A 20,496-nucleotide genomic window follows, 5' to 3' on the forward strand; every position below is an offset into this window, starting at 1 on the left:
CTAACATTGAGTAAGCTTGTATTTCAAAGTATAATGCTTTGGGAAAAGTTCTGTGTTTCAGAGAGAAGAATCTATTTCGGAGAAGGCCGATGATCAGTTAGAACATAAGAACATTCACTCGGCATTTGTAATGTTTGCTGTACGGCCTCCCTGGTGACCAAATGAGCCACCCAAACAAATGGAACAGCTGGATCATTGTAATGACTAGGCGGTGGTGACTGAGCCACACCAGTGGGTTAGGCCTCTCTGATTCACCATAGAGGACTGCTGGTTTCACCTTGTGTAGGCTAAAAGGTAAGTAGCCTAGGTTTTGAGAGACAGAAACAGAAATAAGTTCAGAAATGCAGTCTGGTTAGATTCTTTCTCTGTGGAATCCATGGCGCTCTGACAATGTGTTGTTGTGTGATTGCCATTGTGAAAGAGGTTGCAGTTCACTAAAATGCAGTGGTGCAGCATGCAAATGCCAAGCACCTAACAGCCTGGTTTGAATTGCTGGCCATGTTGCAAACTAATAAGCTTATCAAATATTATGTAGGGCATAAACTAAGAAACTTCCATCAAAACAAAAAGCATGGACTGCCTGAGATGTCATTAATATGAAAGGAGAAATCTCTAGTTTACATCTCTAGTTTTTGTTTACATACGAAACAAAAAAAAAAAAAAAACGCCCAACGAAAGTTATGTAACCCCATTTCCTATATAGCAGTAGACTGCCCCCTGGTGGCAAGTTAGCGTTCAACGTTCTATTGGTTTGGTCTGAATGAAGTGTAAATTCATCCATCGATTGTGCTGGGTCATTCATACATATTCTATGATGCACTGGCTCTGAGTAAAATATAACTGTCCCTCCTAGCCACACACTAAAATGATCGCCATTCCAGCAGCAAGTTCACTCTAAAAGTGTCTATGTCACACGTAAAGGCAAAAGTAGCATATAGCATTTGACTTAAGAGTTATTTTCATTTATTATATTATCTCATTTTGTAAGTGAGACAAAATGAGCTTAGCTGTCAGTCGTGCGCCTCGGAAGACAGCGGGGAATCGGATGTCCAAACTGCTGGATGCTGAAGAAGAGGACGACTTTTACAAGACAACCTATGGTGGCTTCAATGACGTGGGTCATTTACAGTGCATGCAACCATACCTGGTGTCCGGGTGTGAATGTTGTACCATAGTGTGCCAAATATTTAGATCAGTCGCATATTTTTTTCAATATGACCATAATGCGTTTTTCCAACCATAACCAATAGGAATCAGGAGATGATGAATACAAAGGAGATTTGACTGACACAGAAGATGAGGTGGACAGTGACTTCGACATTGATGAGGGTGAAGAACCAAGCAGTGAACAAGAAGAAGATGGCCCTCGAAGAAAATGTAGGGTTGTCACCAAGGCCTACAAGGTACTGCTGACAGATGCCATGGCATAGGCCTATTTGTAACAGTGAATTAATTTACAGTATGGAGCATGTAAAATCATGTGCTACCATGCATTTAAAATGTCAATATACACCATATTTAGGCCTACTTACTAGGCTATAAAGTACACAAAGAATAGGCACTGGCAGTATTATGGCATTAATATGGACAGTGACATTTATGAATATGAGGACTGCCTCACTGTCACTGTTCAAGGGTGTAGCTTGGAACGGAACACCAGTTAATGATGATAAGTGACAATAACAATGGGGTCTAAGGTCATATGAATAGGAAGTATTCAACCACGTAGTTCTTCTTCCTTTTGTTTGTATGACATAAGTGATTTACTCATTTAGGTGTAAGGTTCCTGTATAGGGCATGTGACACAAGAACATGTAGGCCTCCTGTCCTTAGCAGTGCAGGATATTGATTGTGGATCTTTTAAAAGCACTAACATATCAGTTGACATCAGGAACCAATCAAGGCCGTCAAACCCAAGCTCAAGCCCAAGAGGCAAGCCGAACCCCCCCGAAAGACGGCCAAGGCCAAGACCGACAAGCACAAAGCCCTGGAGCCTCAGGAGGACATCACCAAAAGTAAGATCTCCTCCATTGGCCTCTGCGCTCACCACCCTCTCCCTCACCGTCCAAATATGGCCTGTTCTGTGGAAGTGTTCACTGAGGGCCAGATAAGATTTTATCAGGCCCGTAGTCATAGACATGTCATGGTTGTTTCCGATTTAGCTGCTGACTTATGTTGACAATCCCAGACAGGAAGTCCGTGCGTCAGTCCACCACGGAGCACACCCGTCTGACGTACCTGCGGCTGCAGGAGAGGCAGGTGGCCCCGCGGCGGAGGAAAGGTGCCCGGCACGAGCGACCCCTGACGCAGGAGGAGCTGCTGGCCGAGGCCAAGGCCACCGCGGAGATCAACCTCAGATCGCTGGGTTAGACAGCAAACACACACACAAGCACACACACACACACAAACACACACACACACACACACACACACACACACACATAGCATAAGGCCACAGTGGAGATCACCCTCAGACCACTGGGTCAGATGGCAAACACACACACACACACACACACACACACACACACGCACACATACACACATACACAGCATAACGCTACAACGGAGATCACCCTCAGACCGCTGGGTTAGACAGCAAACACACATACACACACACATACACACACACACTCACAAAATCGTACATATGGGTAAAGCATGATGAAATCCTTTGAATGGATCAGTGTATTTGTCATGGAGTGCAGCCAGATGTGCAGCCAAATCAATAGAGTGTAAACACATCCGGGGGAATGCCCTCATAGTTTCGTCTCTGAACACATTCCGCCTGATTGGCATGACGATAAATCTCAGTGTACATTCTGTCTTCCACTTCCACTGACATGAGTACACAGAGTGCCAGCATGTTCACTTTAATGTTATCTATAAAAACAGATGGCTGAGGTTTTTCGCTTGTCACTCATATTAAATATCCATTTTCTTGGGGGACTCAATGTTATCAGGCACATTAACGTAACATTATCTCCGTGTTGTTGTATGAAAACCTTTAGAGATTTGCTAACTGTCCATTTATCTTGCGACAGCACTGACCTGCGTCAGTCGAGGGAGAAGTTATGCGAACAAACAGCCAGTCGCGACAGTTGCACAACAGCAGTTGCGTTTGTTTTCGCTCTGTCACTTGTCTCTTGCTCTTCACCTCTGCTTGCACCAGAGAACTATGAGCGGCTCGAGGCCGATAAGAAGAAACAGGTCCACAAAAGGCACCAGTGCACCGGCCCCATCATCCGCTACCACTCCGTGCTCATGCCCCTGGTGTCCTACCCCGCATTCAAGGAGGAGAATGTGGATGTTGAAGGGTAGGATAAAGCATGCCTACCTTGCCTAATTCCTAATGCATGGCCATTTTTCAACCATTTTTGCATCGCTCGACTGTATCAGTCAGTACGATTACATGCACAGTTAAGTCGAGCTACAGTTAAAGCTCGATGAGGGGGATTTGACATCTGTCCTTATCCGCGTGTACATGATTGGTACGCTAGATGGCGATATGCCCCCCTCCCTGTTCACATACACAAAAACACCAAAACATTGTCAGATACTTCATGGTGGGGTTTATTAGGAAAGAGAGGGACAGGTGCATGGTCCTTAGAGACCAGCTGTGTGTAGTGTATAGTGTACAGTGGAGGTACATAACAGGAGCTCAGAGAGTAGGCTGATGGTAAGACATCAGACAAAATTGCACAGAAGAACGCAGATCAGAAGACCATGTGTGACAGACAGACAGATAGAGAGTAAGAGAGACAGAGAGAGAAAATGACAATTGACAAGCATCAACCTCCGCACAGTGTGACATGATCCGTACGCTTGTCTTATCGTCCAGTTTGGACCAGGACACCCAGGGTCCGGCTCCTGTGGCCTCCCAGTCCGAGTCGTCCCTCCCCGGCGGTGCCCCGCCGCACGCCCCCGTGGGCAGCAAGTGCTCCCGCACGTACATCACCTTCAGCGACGATGCCACGCTCCAGTCCTGCTTCCCCCACAGGCCCCGGCCTCAGATCCCCGTGCAGGAGGTCTGCCCCGTCACCCACAAGCCCGCCCTGTACCGCGACCCCATCACGGACATCCCCTACGCCAACCTCCGGGCCTTCAAGATCATCCGCGAGGCCTACAACAAGTACGTGGCCGCCCACGGGCTGCCCAACCCCGGGCCTGGCACGGGCACCGCCGCCACCACCACCGCAGCCACCGCTGCAGCGGAGACCTTCTCAAAGGGACTGAGGCAGAGGCTCACCGTAAAGCAAGGCCTGCTTACATCTTAGACTGTCAGATGGTGGGACTTGAGGGAGGCTGAGTGACAGGGTGGACACGAACCTAATTAAAGATGGCAGACAGAGATGTAGTATCTGCTGTTGTATGCTATATCAGGAAGTTACTGTTATCACTGTGCTGAGTTTTAAAAGACAGTTCGAGCTGAATTTATATTTGTGTAAGAAGGGTATTAATGTAAATTTGGCCATAGAGGAATGTTTTTTAATCGGTCATATTTAGTTTGAATGTTGATTGTATGACATTTAGTTAATGTAGATGTCTGCAGTGTTTTGATTCTATACCTTGTATTTATTAAATACTTTCTACAAAGTAATAATTTTATTACTTGAAAGCTCCCAGTGTCATGCAAATGGTCAAATCAAGTCTGCTTAATGTATTCATATCATGCCGGTTTTTCCCATTGAAAGATGGAGTGTTTTGTTTTGTCTTTCATTCAGAGGTCAAGAATGATCTGTTTTACTTACGTGTGCTACAAAAGACGAGTCTTCACTCTGGCAAGTAAGTCCATTAAATGGCTCTTTACTTGAATGTCTCTCCACAGTGCTTTAAAGTGTTTTCACATGAAAATGAAGAAATGTATGACGTGTGATGTGTGTCCTAAGGGTGATGACATGGGACAACCTTTTGAGCAATGTTGCTGGGCAGCCATATAACCAGTTCCAATTATTCGGAAAGGATGATCATGACGATTTGCATACTGAGTTTGAAAGTTTTCCAGAAAAGAAATTGTTGCCCAATATCAATTACAACATGCCAGAACCACAATAATGGCAATGAAATTTCTCAGTAACATTGCTGCATCTCGTTGTGTTTGTACTTGTTCTCTGCACAGCGACAATAAAGTTGAATCGAATCGAATCTAATCTAATCTAATCTAATCTAATCTAAAATCTTACCAAAAAGAGGCCCTATGTATCATCAGCGTTAGGCCTTCATAACTATCAGAGAAAGGCCATATTCACAGTTGTTAAGTGTCCTATGAGATCAAGTTATTCATGATATTACAATATTTCATACAATAAACAGCCAAAATACGTATTGTGATACATTATGTTACTTTAAACTGTACGGATCTATGACAGTATATGTTTTATGTGAATACTTTTGAATATTATTTACAGTTATGCTAGCTTCTACTCAAGCAAATGGAATTATGAATGTTTGATGAATGCTCTTATTATGTATAATGAATGCTATCTATGAGTTAAGTGTAATACTTAAACTAGAAGTACTGTTTGTCTGACAGTGAAATGGTGCCTGAATTAAAATGGTAGCAAGTGGAATAAATGTTTACTTAAAGAACCAGGTGTAAATATCTATTTGTAATAGGACAATAAAAAAAGAAATAAATGAAAGTTTAATTTGAGCACCACATTTGCGTAAGTGATATACAATATTGATGAGCCACAACATTTTGCAGTAATCAGTCGATACCAAAGCCATCCACTAGATGTCTCATTGGTCCTACAGCTGACTGTGGTTCATTTAGCAATCTGCCAGCCTGGCTGTACCCTCAGTCTCCCCAGTTCTGCTTGCTGCTCTCAACACCCTCTCTCTCAGTTCCTGCTCCTTCTCTTTCTCTCTCCTTTTTTTCTCTCATTCCTCTCACTCTCTCTTGCTCTTTCTCTATCTCTTCTTCTCTCTTTTTTCCTCTCGTTCACCCTTCTTCTCGGTCACTCTTTCAAAGCGAAAGTAATAAAGTGCTGAGCCCACAGAGTGCTGCTACTGTAGTATGCCTGCCTCAGCATGGCCCCTGAAAGCAGGGCAGCCGGGGAGTGACAGGCAGGGGGAGTGAGGCGCAGGCGCAAGGGAGGGGGTGGCAAAGGGGGGAATGGGAGAGAGAGAACCGGGGTTGGCGTGTGTGTGTGTGTGTGTGTATGAGTGTATGTGGGTGGGGGGTTATTGGGAGGGTTGGGGGCAGGGGTGAAGAGGAGGGGGGTGTGGGTGGGGGTGGGGGGGGGGGGGGTGGAAAAAAAAGAAAGACAAACGACACTCTCTGATTCCAACTGCAGGCTTTGGCTGGTCCGAGGCTTCAGCAGCGAGACGCTGAGGAGGTAGGTTGGGGGGCTGTTCGGCTCTGTTGAATGGGGTGGCTGGGGCCGTTTGCTTGGGGGTGAAGCTGTCTGTGCATGTGTGTGTGTGTGTGTGCGAGCGGCTAATGGGGGCAAGGCTGCTAATACTCGCTCCACTCATGTGTGCGGCTAGTTTAAGCATGGGTCAACTGTGTGCTGTTGAGATATAGCCAGTACACAGGGGACGTATCCAACCAGTTGCTGACAGACGCACTCCGTATTTTGTTTGCTCATTTTGTTGTCATGATGTTTTGCTTTTATTTTGTTCTTTGTTGTGTTTACTTTAGTTTGCCTATACACTATGTGTGTTGTCAAGAATATAGCGTTATTACTGAAAAGAGTTCTACTGACTCCCGTCCCTTATATCAAAACTGTGTCAGCCTTTGTACTTGTGTACTATAATCTAGCCAGACATCCACACAACTCTTATTTGCAACTGATAAGTTGGGGTGGATTGCCACTGATGCAACATCTTTGGCACATAATACAGCAGATGTCTCCTGCAAAAATGTACCTGATGTTGGACTAGTTGAATCCAGAAAGGTTCAGAGCCGCTATGTTATTGGTCATTGCCACCAATGACCCTCACCACTACATGCTTGATTACTATTCGCCTAGTTCCTTTATGAAGAAGCTAGGCGAATAGATTATGAGATGTTGTGAATCTACTGTTTTGCCCCTGGTCTTGCCCCGGCTAGCAGCCTTTGAGAAGGTGTAGACTGATCTGGGGGGTGGGAGGGGGGGTCTGGGGAAGGGATGGGGAGGGGAGGGGGTTAGATTTACACCGTCAGAAGGAGCTGACTTGAGAAGCTAAAATTAAGCTGGAGCTGATTTGGAATTTTACACTTGGGCGGCAAGGCCTGGTGGAGCCGACCTGCGAATAGTGTGAAATCTTGCCACCTGACAGGCCCGAGAAACTTGACGCACTGTTCGGGCACTCCCTGTTCCCGGTAATAATGCAAGGCCACCTGAGCTACCTCAGGTATCAGGAATAAAAAAAAAACCTGATTATTTCACCTAAACTTGTATTATAACCACTTCTTTGTAAACCATTATATTACAGTAGCAGTCGTGACGGGACCTCCTTGGGGCCTATAATTGGCGGCCTAACCATTGGCCTCTTTCGTAAATTCTTGGCCCAGTAACCACCCACACCTCCCCTTAAAATAGTGAGCTAGCATAGTCCAGCTTCTCTGCCCATGCATCAGAAGAATGGGATCCGTCTCTGCTATGTCCAATTGACAGCGCAGGCCCCTTACGTCACAATGGTAATGCTTTCTGGGTCCCTTTCCATCACTCACCACAGGCCCCTCAGATATGCCAGAAGCATGTTGAGTGTCTAAATTCAAGCCAGACCATTTCATACGGGGGAGTAGTATGCTCTGACCTTTGTCTCCAGGGGGTCATGTGGCTCCCGTTACAGCTCAGAGATGGGATATTCCAAAGGTGGTAATTGCAAGTCAACCTGTGGTCATTCTGTGGGGGAAAAAAATCTGATGGTGCATTTGGTGAGGATGAGTGATTCAGTAGCTATGAATAGCCATTTGGGTTATTTGACATGTTTTTTTTATCAGTTCCTGTTTTCTGCTCTTAATGGTTTAAATCAAACGATACATTCATTTTCAGTGCCAGGAAACGATCACATTGTTATTTGGAGTGACATTAGACAATAAAAGGCAGTTGTACACTTGTAGATATCCATCTTCGTTATTATACGGCACAGAGAGATGAAGAGAAATGGTTGACATTCCGGTAGTTCAAAGGGGTCCGGACGTATAGCTGGCCTTGATAGGGCAGAGACGCGGAACCATCCGGCCTGCTGCTGCTGCTGCTGCCGAGGGTTGAGTTGGGGCGTTCCGACAGGAGTTCATCTGACAGGTGCGGTCCACAGTTGTCTTTCCTGGGAAATGTGATGTGCTCATAAAGATGTCACCTGGCCAAGAGTGAGAAGGCTGTCTGTGGTTATTATGAGGATAAGCACAGGTCCTTGTTTGTCCTTCCGCCGGAGCGTGGGCTGGATTTTCCAGATGATGGACTTCTCTGCCCACCGTCTGGCAGCTCGGCAGGAAATATACAGTGAATGGCCAGTGTAAATAAAGTCCATGCACCGTATGGACGGTGGAAGTCTCAGTCGGTGGAGGATTATATTGTGTTTAGGTGGACGCTCAGTTGCAGCATCCACATTGCTGCATCTTCATATTTAAGAATTGTAAATAGTGCACACAGTTTGGAGAGAAGTACCTGGCTTCAAATACTAAATTATGGACATGCAGAATTTATCAGGCAAAATGGTAGATGGTTATTTCTCACATATCTGAGACAGATGATTATGTAATGCATAGCCTCACAATGAAGACTGACTGACTGATATCATGCATGCAGTGTTGACCTCTGTCTTCACAATGTGACCCCTGAGCAGCTGAGGCCTAACTGTCTGAGGGGAAATTTCAAACGTACCTCCCTTTGAAATGATTATCCTTCTCAGAATTACGGAATGTATGCAAACACTAGCATCACACTGGTGTTTTGGCTCTCCATTTGATCCCGACGAATGCTCTCAATTCTTTTGTTGTTGTTGTTGCTGCTGCTGCTGCTGCTGCTGCTGCTGCTGCTGCTGCTGTTGTTGTCATTGTCCTTGTTGTTGTTTATAAATGCTGTCTGTTTGAATGATGGAAACCATTAGGCAGCCTGGTTTGGTACTGGAGGGAGAATGGAACAAATAGATCACACATCCTTAGACTGTGAAGCATCCAACTCTTATAAAGCACACTTCCCATGTACCTGCTCATCCAACTCTTATAAAGCACACTTCCCTTGTACCTGCTCTCACACGGATTTCCCAGGACAGTGTGTCGTTGGTGTTTAGTGTTAGTCTGCTCTAAAGCGTGACTATGTGTTAGTGGTACAGTACAATGCTTGTCACGCTGTTTAGATGCTAGGATGTTTTGCAGGGTGAAGCTTTCCCAACTGCCTGGGAAGAACCCTAGAGTGTGGCGTGTGAGTGTTTAGTGCCGCGTCTCCTAGCGATGCCAAAACATTCATCTCCCAACACCAGTGTGCTATCCGTCATCCAACTCCAATCAATCAATTAGTCTTTATATTTATATTGGTTTGAGCAGAGCTGTAACATCCGTATCAGTTTCATTATACAGTATCCACCTGCTATTTAATTCCAGTGACGCAAAGGACGTTTCCACACAGTCTGTACCGCTTTGTGTACGTGTGCTGCGCATCAGAGAAACTCAGAGATAATCTCCAAGCCTCTGAGCGAGCAGCACTGTACGGCAAGTGGCTTTGCATAGACGCCTTTAGCCAAATGAGCAAAATGCAAATGCGCTGCTCTTGTGTCCGTGTCTGGGGCTGCGCCGGCCACGCCAGGCACCTGGGCGTGCTAATCTGTGTCTGCAGACCCGCGGCGGACTCCCCTATCAGAGCGCAGCAGGGCCGCGAGGAGAGCCAGTGGAGTGGGTGGCGTGGGCGGGTGGGTGTGACAGGGAGTAAGTGTCAGCCTGTGATAAATAAGAGGTCGCAGCTTACTGCTTCTCTCTCTCTCTCTCTCTCTCTCTCTGGCTGCACTGTAACTTTAGACCCTCGGTCAGCCTTCAGGAACCAAGAATAGAAAAAGATCTCGCTCTCTTGCCTGTCTTGTCCATCTCTCTTCCCCTCTCCTCCTCCTCTCTCTCTCTCTCTCCCTCTCTCTTCTCTTTGCTCTCCATCTGTTTTGCTAAGCATGCATGCTCGCAGAGGCTTCCCCTAGGAATCCATACCTGTGCAAACAAACCCCTTTCTATATAATGCCATAATTACCGTGCCGTAACCCGAGCACGGAGTCGTATGGAGCAGTTCCCCCCAGGGTGCACAGAGCGCTTATGGAGCGCTGGTGTGGAACATGTAGATCTGTGTGGATCTTCCTTAGGCCACACAGGGGGGTTCCCCAGTCCCCAGGTGATTAGGCGAATGTCCACAGATTAGGTCACAGTGGAGGCACCAGCTATGCTAGGTATACAGGGGATCACGGCCTGCCTCTTGAACCCTCCCCGGAGGCCTGAGGCTCGTGCTCTGTGCACTGTGGCTTATGTTGTCTCGTCATCGGCTATCAGTGAAAGTGGGTGGGAGGGGAGGGCAGAACGTCAGAGTCAAACAGTGTCTGTCTGTCTTCTCATGTAGACTCACTCGTTGCTCTATTTTTCCGGCCTCTCTCTCTTTCTCTCTCTCTCTCAAACTCTATCTCTTGTTCGATATACTTTATTGGCATGACCATTTAAAAGTGGACAGTGTTGTCAAAGAGTAGACTACAGAAACATAGAAGAACGTGTTTTTTTTTTTCTCTCTCCCTGTGCAGACAGAGCCCTCTCTCTCTCTCTGTGGGGTTGTGGTGCCGCGTGTAGAAGGAGTCCAGCAAGCTAGCCAAGATGTCCAAGGGCGACCCACGGGACATTGACGAGGATGCCATCCTCAAGGGCCTCAGCGCGGAGGAGATTGAGCAGCTCGAGGTCGAGCTGCAGGAGATGGATCCGGAGGTATGCAAAACACACACACATAAGCAGACGCACACACACACACACACACACACACACACACACACACACACATACACACACACACACACACACACACATACACACACACACACACACACACACACACACACACACACACACACACACACACACACACACACACACACACACACACACTTAAACTCCTCCCTGTCATCAAGCAAACAAAACATGCTGAGGCACCCAATGGAAAAACAGATGAAAATGATCATACTAATATTATCCTTACCATGCTTATCTCTCTGGTCCAAGTTCCGCTCATCTGTGAAATTGCGATACTTTCGGACACTGTGTGACACCACTGTAGCTCCCCTTTCATCTTATAATGACAACTGTAGGATCAGTGTGCTCACTGTGTTTCTCTAAACAAAACGGACAAGAACTCGTCACAAAGAAACGACCCCCGAAACCCCTGAACTAATATGTCTCTGTGAATGCACTGCGCGCTAACCTGCTCCCGTTGCGTCCACAGAACGCCATCCTCCCCGCCGGTTTCCGTCAGCGCGACCAGACCAAAAAGACCCCGACGGGCGATTTTGACCGGGACGCTCTGCTGGACCACCTGGAGAAGCAGGCCCTGGATCACAAGGACCGCGAAGACCTGGTGCCCTTCACTGGAGAGAAGAAAGGTGTTTACTGATAAAAAAAAGAAAAGAAAAAAGTATTGAGGCACTCCTGTATGAGAAATAAAAAAAAAAAACCTTATTAAATACTGTCTACAGAGCATAGCCAGTATAGCCAGCATAGCTTTTTTATTTTTCATACGTGACTGCTTCAATTCTTTTGGGGTTTTTTTCATTGATGACCTATATTAATGAGCACCTGGCAACATATACTGTATGTTGATCCAGGGAAGTGTTCCCCTTTCTTTAAAGATGTTTACTAGATTAAATTATCATCAAGCCTATTTAGGGCAGCACTTCCATGCATACAGTACATGATAGTCTTGCCCTTGTGCCCTCATACCACCACCTGACGGTGTGAAGATGGGCATCTGGGGTATCTAGGGCACTAGCGGAAACATCATAGAGATCCCGAGAGTGGACAATAAAAGAGTAACGAATGGCTGTTGTTGACACACTGTGGGTCACATGGTGTTTGCGAGCCCAGAATTGACGCTGGGCTGGCAATGTATCACTCATCTGTTGTTCAGTTGCCAGCGTGCTGTCAACTCGCCTTTGAAAGGGCTTGGCGCGTTAGTCTCGTCTCCATCAGAACAAATATAGGGACACATAACTGACTAATTAATCTGTGATGAAAAGATCACTTTCAATGTGAGACCTTTCAGTTCAGCTAGTTATCCACCAGTATCCTTGATCTCACCTGCAACCACATGAACATTGTTTAGAGAGAAGCCATTTCATTTGTTACTTTTGGATATCTACATTTTGATCATTTACTTTAGTTAACAGTATTGTATTTATTTCTGCAGTATTATTTAAGACCTGCACAAAAATGACCAATTCATTAGACGTCAAGCTCCCACTGTCCATATTAATGTGTCAGTGCATTCAAGTGTTCATCAGTGACCACTCAGAGTGTTGGTCATTTTTTAGCAGACTCTTTTAGCAATGCAGGCGCTGGGCGTTATTTTGCAGCGTTGTTTTGGCTTGACCCTGGATTTAGCAGGCACGCACTGCTCAATTACCAGATCAGGTGCTGAACTCTTGCCATGGGGGACTGACTGGCAGTTGTTTTCTTTCATCTCTCATCCATACTCTTGACTGACCTCCCTCCTCCTTGTTGGCTTGCGTTGTCTTCTCCAGGGAAGACATTTGTTCCTAAGGCAGGGGCAGGAAAGATCCCCGACCACGAGCAGATCACCCTGGAGCCCGAACTCGAGGAGGCCCTGAGGAACGCAACAGATGCTGAGATGTGCGACATTGCAGGTAACACTTGATAGAGTGATATGCACACGACACACGCGCAGACAGACAGACGCACACACACACGTGCGCCCGCACACACATATTCATTCACACATACACACACACACACAAATATTTGTGTACACTGTGCAAATATGTGTACTTATACATCCACCCTCCAGACTCGTAGCTTATTCAAACAGCGTTTTTAAACAAACAATGGCAGCCAAGCACACAATAAACATTGCAGATTCTCATCTCATTTAGGTCTTTTAGGTGTTGTTTAGGTTAAACATGAAGTCATCACTTACAAAACATAATTATAAAAATCATTCCAATTGTAAGGATGTTCTTACGCTCTTGACCAAATGTATATGTACCCATATAGTTTGCGTTCTTCTCAAATACAGTATAAGCTCATGCACTGAGTCGTATAGGAATTGTAAGGCTCACTGTAACGTCCCATATCACAGATGCATGAGAGTCAAAGACATGATACAGGGTCTCCGATTCCCAAGCCTCAGCAACTCACCAAAATAAGCTGGCCAAGGGCCACGGCTCTGACATGAGCCAGGGAGGGGAGAGAGAGGGAGGGAGGAGAGAGTCGGATAGCATGGCATGGGTTAAACATGTCTGCAGGGCCATGATACTGTATCGACTTACACCAGAGAGGCAAGCAACCACTTACAGGAAACATTCACAGGGAGCTCAAAGCTAGGCTCATGGAAAAGATAGTCAATTATGAATTCAATAATATTATGATATCTGTGAAGCATTCATTAGATTAATCCACCAATGTACTGAAATTGTGTAAACATGTAAATTAAATATTAGTTAACAAAATCACATCCAACTCAAATTTGTTTTACAAACCAAGAATACAGAGTTTGTGTCAGGTTGATACAATTATGTCACAAAATTTGAAATGAGAGAATCACACATAGGCGTCTTGCAAAGCAGAGGGGGTAGAGCTTTCGGGTTGGCGGAATCAACATTCACAGGAATCTCAGAACATTAGTGTCAAGTCTTTGGGCACAGTTGGGTCCAGTCCACTACCGAGGCAACAGCACCCTTTTCTTCCTCCCTCTCTCTCTCTCTCACACACACACACGCACACACTCATAGACAGAACAGCATAATGTGAGTTTCCGGATGGTCTCACCAAGTTTGTTATTGGAGTCAAGCTCACAGGGCAGATTAGTGTGTCGCAGCCCCCTCATTGAGAATACAGTTTTAACTCTGGAAAGGGTCCAGATGAGGATTAAAGCTTCATTAGCCTCTGCTATTCTCTCTGTTTTGTTTTTACGGCTGAACCCACTCACACCGAGTTGGCAGGCGGGCGGTACACATACTGTAGAATGGCGAGCATGACATTCACTAGAATTACTCAAAAGTCCATTTCCTACTTCCTGTTGGAGCCCAGTGCTTGGGGTTTTGGGAGGTCAATAACAAGGGGCTGCACTGTGGATTTACTCCCGAGTACATTTGTGTGATGTTATCTGGTGCCTCCTCTTCTGACCAGCTGTCCAGAGCCACCAGAGAGAGCCTTCGGGGCTCTACTGTCACAGCAGTTGCTGTCACACAGTTCACTGGACCCATAGGCTTTGGTTGGACCGCAGGGCAAGCCATGTGCTGCCCTCTGGTGGTCAGTGGTCAGACAAAACGTACCTCGTCTTCACACCCACAGGGATAAAAGTCTTTGCCGGAGCTCACTGTGCGAATCATTGTGCTATAAAAACTCACGACAAAACAAACGTCAGTGAAATTTCTTGGTGTGTCTCGAGGGATGACTTCAGTGCAAAGCAACGCGCACAGTTAAAATAGGTTCAAAGCTGAAATGAGATGAAAGATATCCATCATTTGGGTGCTGGAATTAGAAATGCAATTAGAAATCCATCATATTTCACTAAGACTTTGTTCGATATACTGGGGGCAGTGATATCATACCTCAGTATTTGGGTCATGAAACGCATGCTTTCCATGCTCTGTCATGTCATTAATTATTAGCATTTAAACCACCCATCTCACAATCATGGAAAAAAAGATCAACTGACAGATCCCCCTCCTATTAATTCGGTGAAATGTGTTTTGTGTCTTTGCAGCTATTTTGGGAATGTACACACTCATGAGCAACAAGCAATACTATGATGCCCTCGGGGCAACTGGGACGATTGCCAACACAGAAGGCATCAACAGTAAGTAAATACACACAAGAGCACTTACATGTACATAGTATGTGCAACTGGTAAATTTGTCATTTTTTTCTTTTCTCACTTGGATGCAAAATTGTGTATTCATGATTTTAGGTGTGGTGAAGCCAGATGAATTCAAAATTTTCCCAGAGGAGCCCCCAAATACCACTAACGTTGAGGACACTCTGTCAAGAATTCAAAAGAACGACAGCGGTCTGCAGGAAGTCAATTTGAACAACATACCGGTGAGTCTTTATACTTATTTAATAAATCATATCTTGAAGTAGGCACAGTCCAGTTTTCTCGCACGTTCAACTTACTTAACCCTATATTTGTGTGTTGCTTTCATGACAAAACACAAAGTTCATTCTTTCCTCTATAGTCACACAAACAAATCAAAGATTCATGGCATGCTACTCATTTAGTAACTTGCCAAAGATATCCCTGAGCCACAAAACTATATCAAAAAGTGAGCTTATATTTAACTCATCATGTTGGTATTCATTTACAGTAATCAGAACTCATGCATCAATGTGATAGTCTACCATTTGAGTGAGGTGCTGTGAATGTACAGTATAAGTATGCTTGTTAACTGCTGATGGTTTACTGATGATATTTGAATGCTTTATAACACCAACCATCTGCTCATAGGACATTCCCATCCCAACACTGAAAGCGATTTTTGAGGCCATGAAGTCCAATTCTCATGTACAGGTCCTGAGCGTTGCTGCTACCCGTAGCAATGACCCTGTTGCATCCGTGAGTGCTCACCTAGTGGCTTATTCACCTGTTTCTATGCACACTATACTTACATTTCACTCATCTATATTGACTCCATATTGTAGATGCTCAGTAATGTACAAGTAAAACAAATGACTGGAATTTCAAAATAAGGCATGTTCATGTGTATGTTTACAATCTTTCCCAGTGCTCACACTCACAGACATATGAAAGCACATACAGTAGTGCTCGATTTTGTTTGTCACATAGATCATACTGTAGGGAACTAAATGCTCTTTTTGTTTCTATTCTCCAGGCTGTTGCGGAGATGCTTGCGGTTAATAAGCACTTGTATAGTCTTAACATCGAGTCCAATTTCATCACCAATGAGGGCATGATGGCCATCGTCAAAGCCTTGGGCTCAAACACCACACTTGGAGAATTAAAGATCGACAACCAGGTGAGTGATTTAAAACTGCACTGAAATTAGAATTGGAATTGGAATTGAAAAACATTCAGCAAAGCAAAACCCTACTCAAGAGAACGTATTTAGCAGTGGTTCATACAATAATTGTCTCACCTTCGATATCGTCTTCCATCTTTCCACAGAGGCAGAAACTGGGGGACTCAGTGGAGATGGAAATTGCTACCATGCTGGAGGGAAATAACAGCATTATCAAGTTTGGATACCATTTCACCCAGCAAGGCCCACGAGCCCGGGCAGGGATAGCCATCACCAGGAACAATGATTTCAGTGAGCACCAACACTTTTCATTCTATTACTTCATCCTTACATGAACACTTTTAAACATTATTCGAGGCAGGAAGTTGATTTCTCTTTGAACCTTCTGATGAACTCCTCTCTATTGTCAGAAAAGAGGCAAATATACAGTAAATATTTAAATGCAGATGATGATAATAATGTGTTTTGTCTCTGCAGTTCGTCAACAGAGAGTAGGTTGAGGGGAAGCAGCGGTTGTCTCCTTCCAAACGGCCTTTGAAAAAGCCTCCGAGGCGTCCCGCTGACATGACTGACTGGCCGATGCTGCTCAATGTAACCAAGGACTCCAACATCTCCTGTTCTACCATTAGTCCACTGTGAAAAACTGCCATTTAACAAACGTCTTCTGTGAATATGAATACCATCATCATGCTTTGCTGTTTGTAGCCGTTGGGATTCATACAGCCAGTTGAATGGATACAATAAAGGCGCTGTGCTTGTCATGCTGTGAGAGAAACCTTATGCATATTAGCCATGTAGAAACAACTGGGAAAATGTTTGTTGTAGGTCAACTCATTTCACTCATCCATGCCAATTCTTCAGTATGGTGCTTCTAACAAACGTTCTTGTAAATACTTTAAATAAAAGACGCTTTTAAGTTTTGTATTCCCACCAGGCTTCATAATGTCTGTGAGAATCTGGAGAACTTCAAATGACTGAAAACAGTCGATTTGTTTTAGTGTCCTGCTTTCTTTGCCGTTGCTGTTTAAAGTAACACAGACATTACCCCCCTCCCTCCCATTCTTCCTGCTGTGATGCACTAAGACAGTCTAGTTAACCTCATTCTCTGGTCATTGTCAGCTGGGTGGCCATGGATTTATCCCACACACTCCACAGTCTCTGCAGCTGGTCCCTTTATGCGTCCTGTGAGGCGGAACTCTTCAATCCTGTTCCAGTGGGTCCAGCAAATCGTCACGTACCTTATCTATTTTTACCCATCTGTCTGTGGGTCAGGCAACCCAGCCCCCGTGGGATTGGGTTTCAAATGCTCCAAATAGACCCTCATTTCGGAGTTTATGGACAGAAGTACTTGTGGGGAGGGGGTTAGTCATGTGAACATAAGATTATTTATGCTCTCAGAACAGCTGTTAACCTCTTTGAACCTTTTTTACAGTTTGGAAGTGAATGTGGAGCGCACCTTGATATAAATGCATGCTATTTCAGAAATTACCAAAGGTACAGAGAAATATTTGCCCTCCTCTGCAATTACTGCTTGCTAGAGGTCCTGATAAGGACAGAAACTTGTTCGCTGTAATTGTGAGCTTTACTCTCCTGTAATGTGGAACACTGCCATAGGTTGGTTCAAAATGGAACACCATCAATAAAGTATGCTTCACAGTAGATAAGGAAAAATAACTGAAATTTAGCAAAAACTGGCTTACAAACTTCGTTACTTGACACAAACACAAAAATATTATCAAACTATATTAGGCAAAATATTTATATTTACAAGACTCTGAGTTTCCAGCACTCGTTGGTATAGCATTAATAAATCACTCATGATTTGTCAGTTCAACAGCAGCCTTTGAGCTCCAGAGGATTTGCATGGCAAATTTGAATAGATTGCATTGCCACCATGGACCAGTGTCTAAACCCTGCCCACCATTCCTTTTATAAACTGTCTCTGGTATCACAGAGGAATGCACAATGTTTATGATTGGGAAATGGGAGGCGCTTCATCTTCATCTGAATCAAACTCCACATTTTCGTCCTTAATCCAATTGCCACTGCGGTCCCGCAGCCAGCCATTGCTGTGAGAGACAAAAAGCACACACTTATTAAGAGGTGGGATAACACTGACCCTCAGAGGAGGACTAGTACCACTGCAACTCTGGGGTTAAGGATAATTGGTACATATTAGAAACTGTATGTATATTATATTTATTATTATACAATCCAAACACATTTAATGTGAACACAATGAAAATCTCTTTGGCTCCAGAAGAAAACAATACTTTAAGCAGAGACAAAAAAACAAGCCTGATAATCTGATAGGAAAAAACAACAACTACACAATCAGTTTGTGGGCTAAAGAAGCACTCATTTGACTAGGATCTTTCTGAAAGAGTTCAGGGAGAATCATACCTTTTCAGTTTGAGGTAGTGTTCCAATTCCCTCCGGCGTTGTTCTGTCATTGGTTCTCCATCTGGGGGGTCATTCTGCTGTGGCTCTCCCTTCCTCACCTCTTCCTTTCTCTCATCATGCTGCTGCCCTAAGCAGATCAAGAAGCATGTGAAGCCCACTAATCAAGTATGTGGTGAAATCATGACGAGTGAAATCCTTCAGGAAAGAAAGCAGTAATTTGAGATGATGATGATGATGAGGAGGACGAGGACGGCAGAGTAGTTACCTCCAACAGCATTTGTGTCAGAAGCTGTGGATGACTTGGCATTTGAGCTGGCCCCTTCTGTTTGGTGTAATGAATGCCTGCTGTTGTCCTGGATAGGCTGGTGTATGGAGGAAACACTTTTCTGTTCCTGTTCCTGTTCTGTCCTGGTGCTAACACCACACAAAAAGTGTGACACACAGGAAGAGAAGCACACACACATTTACAGTGCAAACTAAGAAGCACTCAGGCATATCTCAGATGAGTTGACATATTGCTTCTTCGTGTAATCATGTAATTCATGTAAAATTGTACGATTAGTGATCAACACCTGCTTCTTTTGTGACAACTGCTGTACGGAGTTGCCTTCAGCAACGCATGATGGGTTATTTTCCTAGTTTGGGTCAAAAGAGGGGCAGAACTGGAAGCCTCCTATGAACAGACAACCACAACATTTGTATGTGCTACAGGTTGTAAACAAGTACTGTAAATTCATCAGAACAAAGCTTTTGCATTTTCCTCACCTGCTGTTCTTCCTCTTTGGCAACATAACTGTGGTGATGATGCTTTTCAATTTCTCTCTGCAACTGTGTTTTCTTCTGATAAAACCACTTCATTCCTAAGACAAAAGGGTCATATATTTGAATTAGCCTATTAGCCAATAAATATTTATTTAGATGACAAACAATTCGCCCAACTTTCCTGACCAACCCACCTTCCAAGTGCTTTTTCCCCTTCCGATGAACTGTCAGCATGTCGACAGTATCAAAGATGGGACGGTGGGAACACACTAAACAAGTGTACCTGCACAGAGATAAGAGGTGACACTGAGACTGATTTGAGTCAGCAGGCCTACATTAGGCTACATAAAAAGGTTGCCTAAACATCATCTTGGAACAGTCCCTGATAATAACAATAACAATAATAATAATAATAATAATAATAAATAACTGCACTACTTCAAGTGTCAAAACTGCAATTTCGGAGGAATTATTAGATGTAGGACATGGAATATTTTGGGCATGGAAATATTATTGTACTACACTGTACTTCGAAGAAACTGCAGTGTAGCTGCATCCTACTCTTTTTTTGTAAGGGGTTAAAAACAATTCCAACATGATACTGGGACAGGTAATAGCCTAAGTAGGATTATGTACAGTGGGTGGGACCACTTAGCCTGAAAAGAAAACACATTGTCAGTGATGGAGAAATAACCTCATAAAGGATAACGTGATGCAGCTTAAATTTCACCTTCCATTCTTCATTAAAGCAGCTTCGTCTTCTGGAATGAAATTCGCGAGAAGGTCAGCTACACGTCTTTTCTAGAGTAGAGAGGGACAGATTGGGACGTGGAAAGAAAGAAAGTTTATTTGCATGACGAGGAGAGGTTAGCATGCCCATCATAGCTCTGTATGGTACATGTTTTCTGACATGAAGAAACCGATATTCCTGTTACCTTAAGGACATTCAGTTGACTTTGATCGTTCCCTTCACGTTTAAATGACATTTTGTAAGCGTAGGCTACAGTAAAATCCCAGACAGTAAAAGAAAATCCACAGCCTACTCTGTAAACTGAGATGTGTTTTACTTCTTCATTCATCTAGCCTACGTTACCACGTACCTGACTACCATACTTACTACTGCCATCTATGGTAGTGGAGTATGTAATACATTGTAGGCCTTGTGTAGTTTCG

General features: G+C 44.4%; 3 protein-coding genes across 3 annotated transcripts; 2 read left to right on the forward strand and 1 right to left on the reverse strand.

Moving 5' to 3' along the window:
• The first annotated feature begins 380 nt into the window (after positions 1–380).
• Positions 381–4,812, forward strand: vps72b (vacuolar protein sorting 72 homolog b). The gene is made up of 6 exons (XM_062538849.1): positions 381–1,114; positions 1,251–1,403; positions 1,892–2,015; positions 2,189–2,365; positions 3,170–3,314; positions 3,839–4,812. The coding sequence occupies exons 1-6, from the start codon at positions 998–1,000 to the stop codon at positions 4,272–4,274; spliced, it is 1,152 nt and encodes a 383-aa protein (XP_062394833.1). The 5' UTR covers positions 381–997; the 3' UTR covers positions 4,275–4,812.
• Positions 4,813–6,246: 1,434 nt separating this feature from the next.
• Positions 6,247–17,088, forward strand: tmod4 (tropomodulin 4 (muscle)). Its single transcript, XM_062538851.1, has 10 exons — positions 6,247–6,338; positions 10,699–10,876; positions 11,388–11,544; positions 12,682–12,804; positions 14,886–14,978; positions 15,090–15,220; positions 15,627–15,734; positions 16,012–16,155; positions 16,305–16,449; positions 16,636–17,088. Exons 2-10 carry the CDS (start codon positions 10,769–10,771, stop codon positions 16,656–16,658), a joined length of 1,032 nt encoding a protein of 343 aa, XP_062394835.1. The 5' UTR covers positions 6,247–6,338; positions 10,699–10,768; the 3' UTR covers positions 16,659–17,088.
• Positions 17,089–17,903: 815 nt separating this feature from the next.
• scnm1 (sodium channel modifier 1) lies at positions 17,904–20,414 on the reverse strand. Its single transcript, XM_062538855.1, has 8 exons — positions 20,259–20,414; positions 20,054–20,124; positions 19,518–19,606; positions 19,327–19,421; positions 19,134–19,234; positions 18,827–18,975; positions 18,562–18,688; positions 17,904–18,227 (listed from the first exon to the last, which is right to left on the reverse strand). The coding sequence occupies exons 1-8, from the start codon at positions 20,400–20,402 to the stop codon at positions 18,128–18,130; spliced, it is 876 nt and encodes a 291-aa protein (XP_062394839.1). The 5' UTR covers positions 20,403–20,414; the 3' UTR covers positions 17,904–18,127.
• Between the last annotated feature and the right edge of the window lie 82 nt (positions 20,415–20,496).

Source organism: Sardina pilchardus, chromosome 6 (assembly GCF_963854185.1).
Source record: "Sardina pilchardus chromosome 6, fSarPil1.1, whole genome shotgun sequence".
NCBI lineage: Eukaryota > Metazoa > Chordata > Actinopteri > Clupeiformes > Clupeidae > Sardina > Sardina pilchardus.

Excerpts from the sequence above, each read along its gene's own strand:
- vps72b (XM_062538849.1), top strand. The coding sequence starts at position 998 with ATGAGCTTAGCTGTCAGTCGTGCGCCTCGGAAGACAGCGGGGAATCGG. Across the intron at positions 1,404-1,891 it reads TTGTCACCAAGGCCTACAAG|GAACCAATCAAGGCCGTCAA; the intron begins GTACTGCTGACA and ends AGTTGACATCAG. Across the intron at positions 3,315-3,838 it reads GAGAATGTGGATGTTGAAGG|TTTGGACCAGGACACCCAGG; the intron begins GTAGGATAAAGC and ends CTTATCGTCCAG.
- tmod4 (XM_062538851.1), top strand. The coding sequence starts at position 10,769 with ATGTCCAAGGGCGACCCACGGGACATTGACGAGGATGCCATCCTCAAG. Across the intron at positions 15,735-16,011 it reads GCAATGACCCTGTTGCATCC|GCTGTTGCGGAGATGCTTGC; the intron begins GTGAGTGCTCAC and ends TCTATTCTCCAG. Across the intron at positions 16,450-16,635 it reads CACCAGGAACAATGATTTCA|TTCGTCAACAGAGAGTAGGT; the intron begins GTGAGCACCAAC and ends TTGTCTCTGCAG.
- scnm1 (XM_062538855.1), bottom strand. The coding sequence starts at position 20,402 with ATGAATGAAGAAGTAAAACACATCTCAGTTTACAGAGTAGGCTGTGGA. Across the intron at positions 19,422-19,517 it reads GGGGAAAAAGCACTTGGAAG|GAATGAAGTGGTTTTATCAG; the intron begins GTGGGTTGGTCA and ends CTTTTGTCTTAG. Across the intron at positions 18,976-19,133 it reads AGTTGTCACAAAAGAAGCAG|CACCAGGACAGAACAGGAAC; the intron begins GTGTTGATCACT and ends GTGTGGTGTTAG.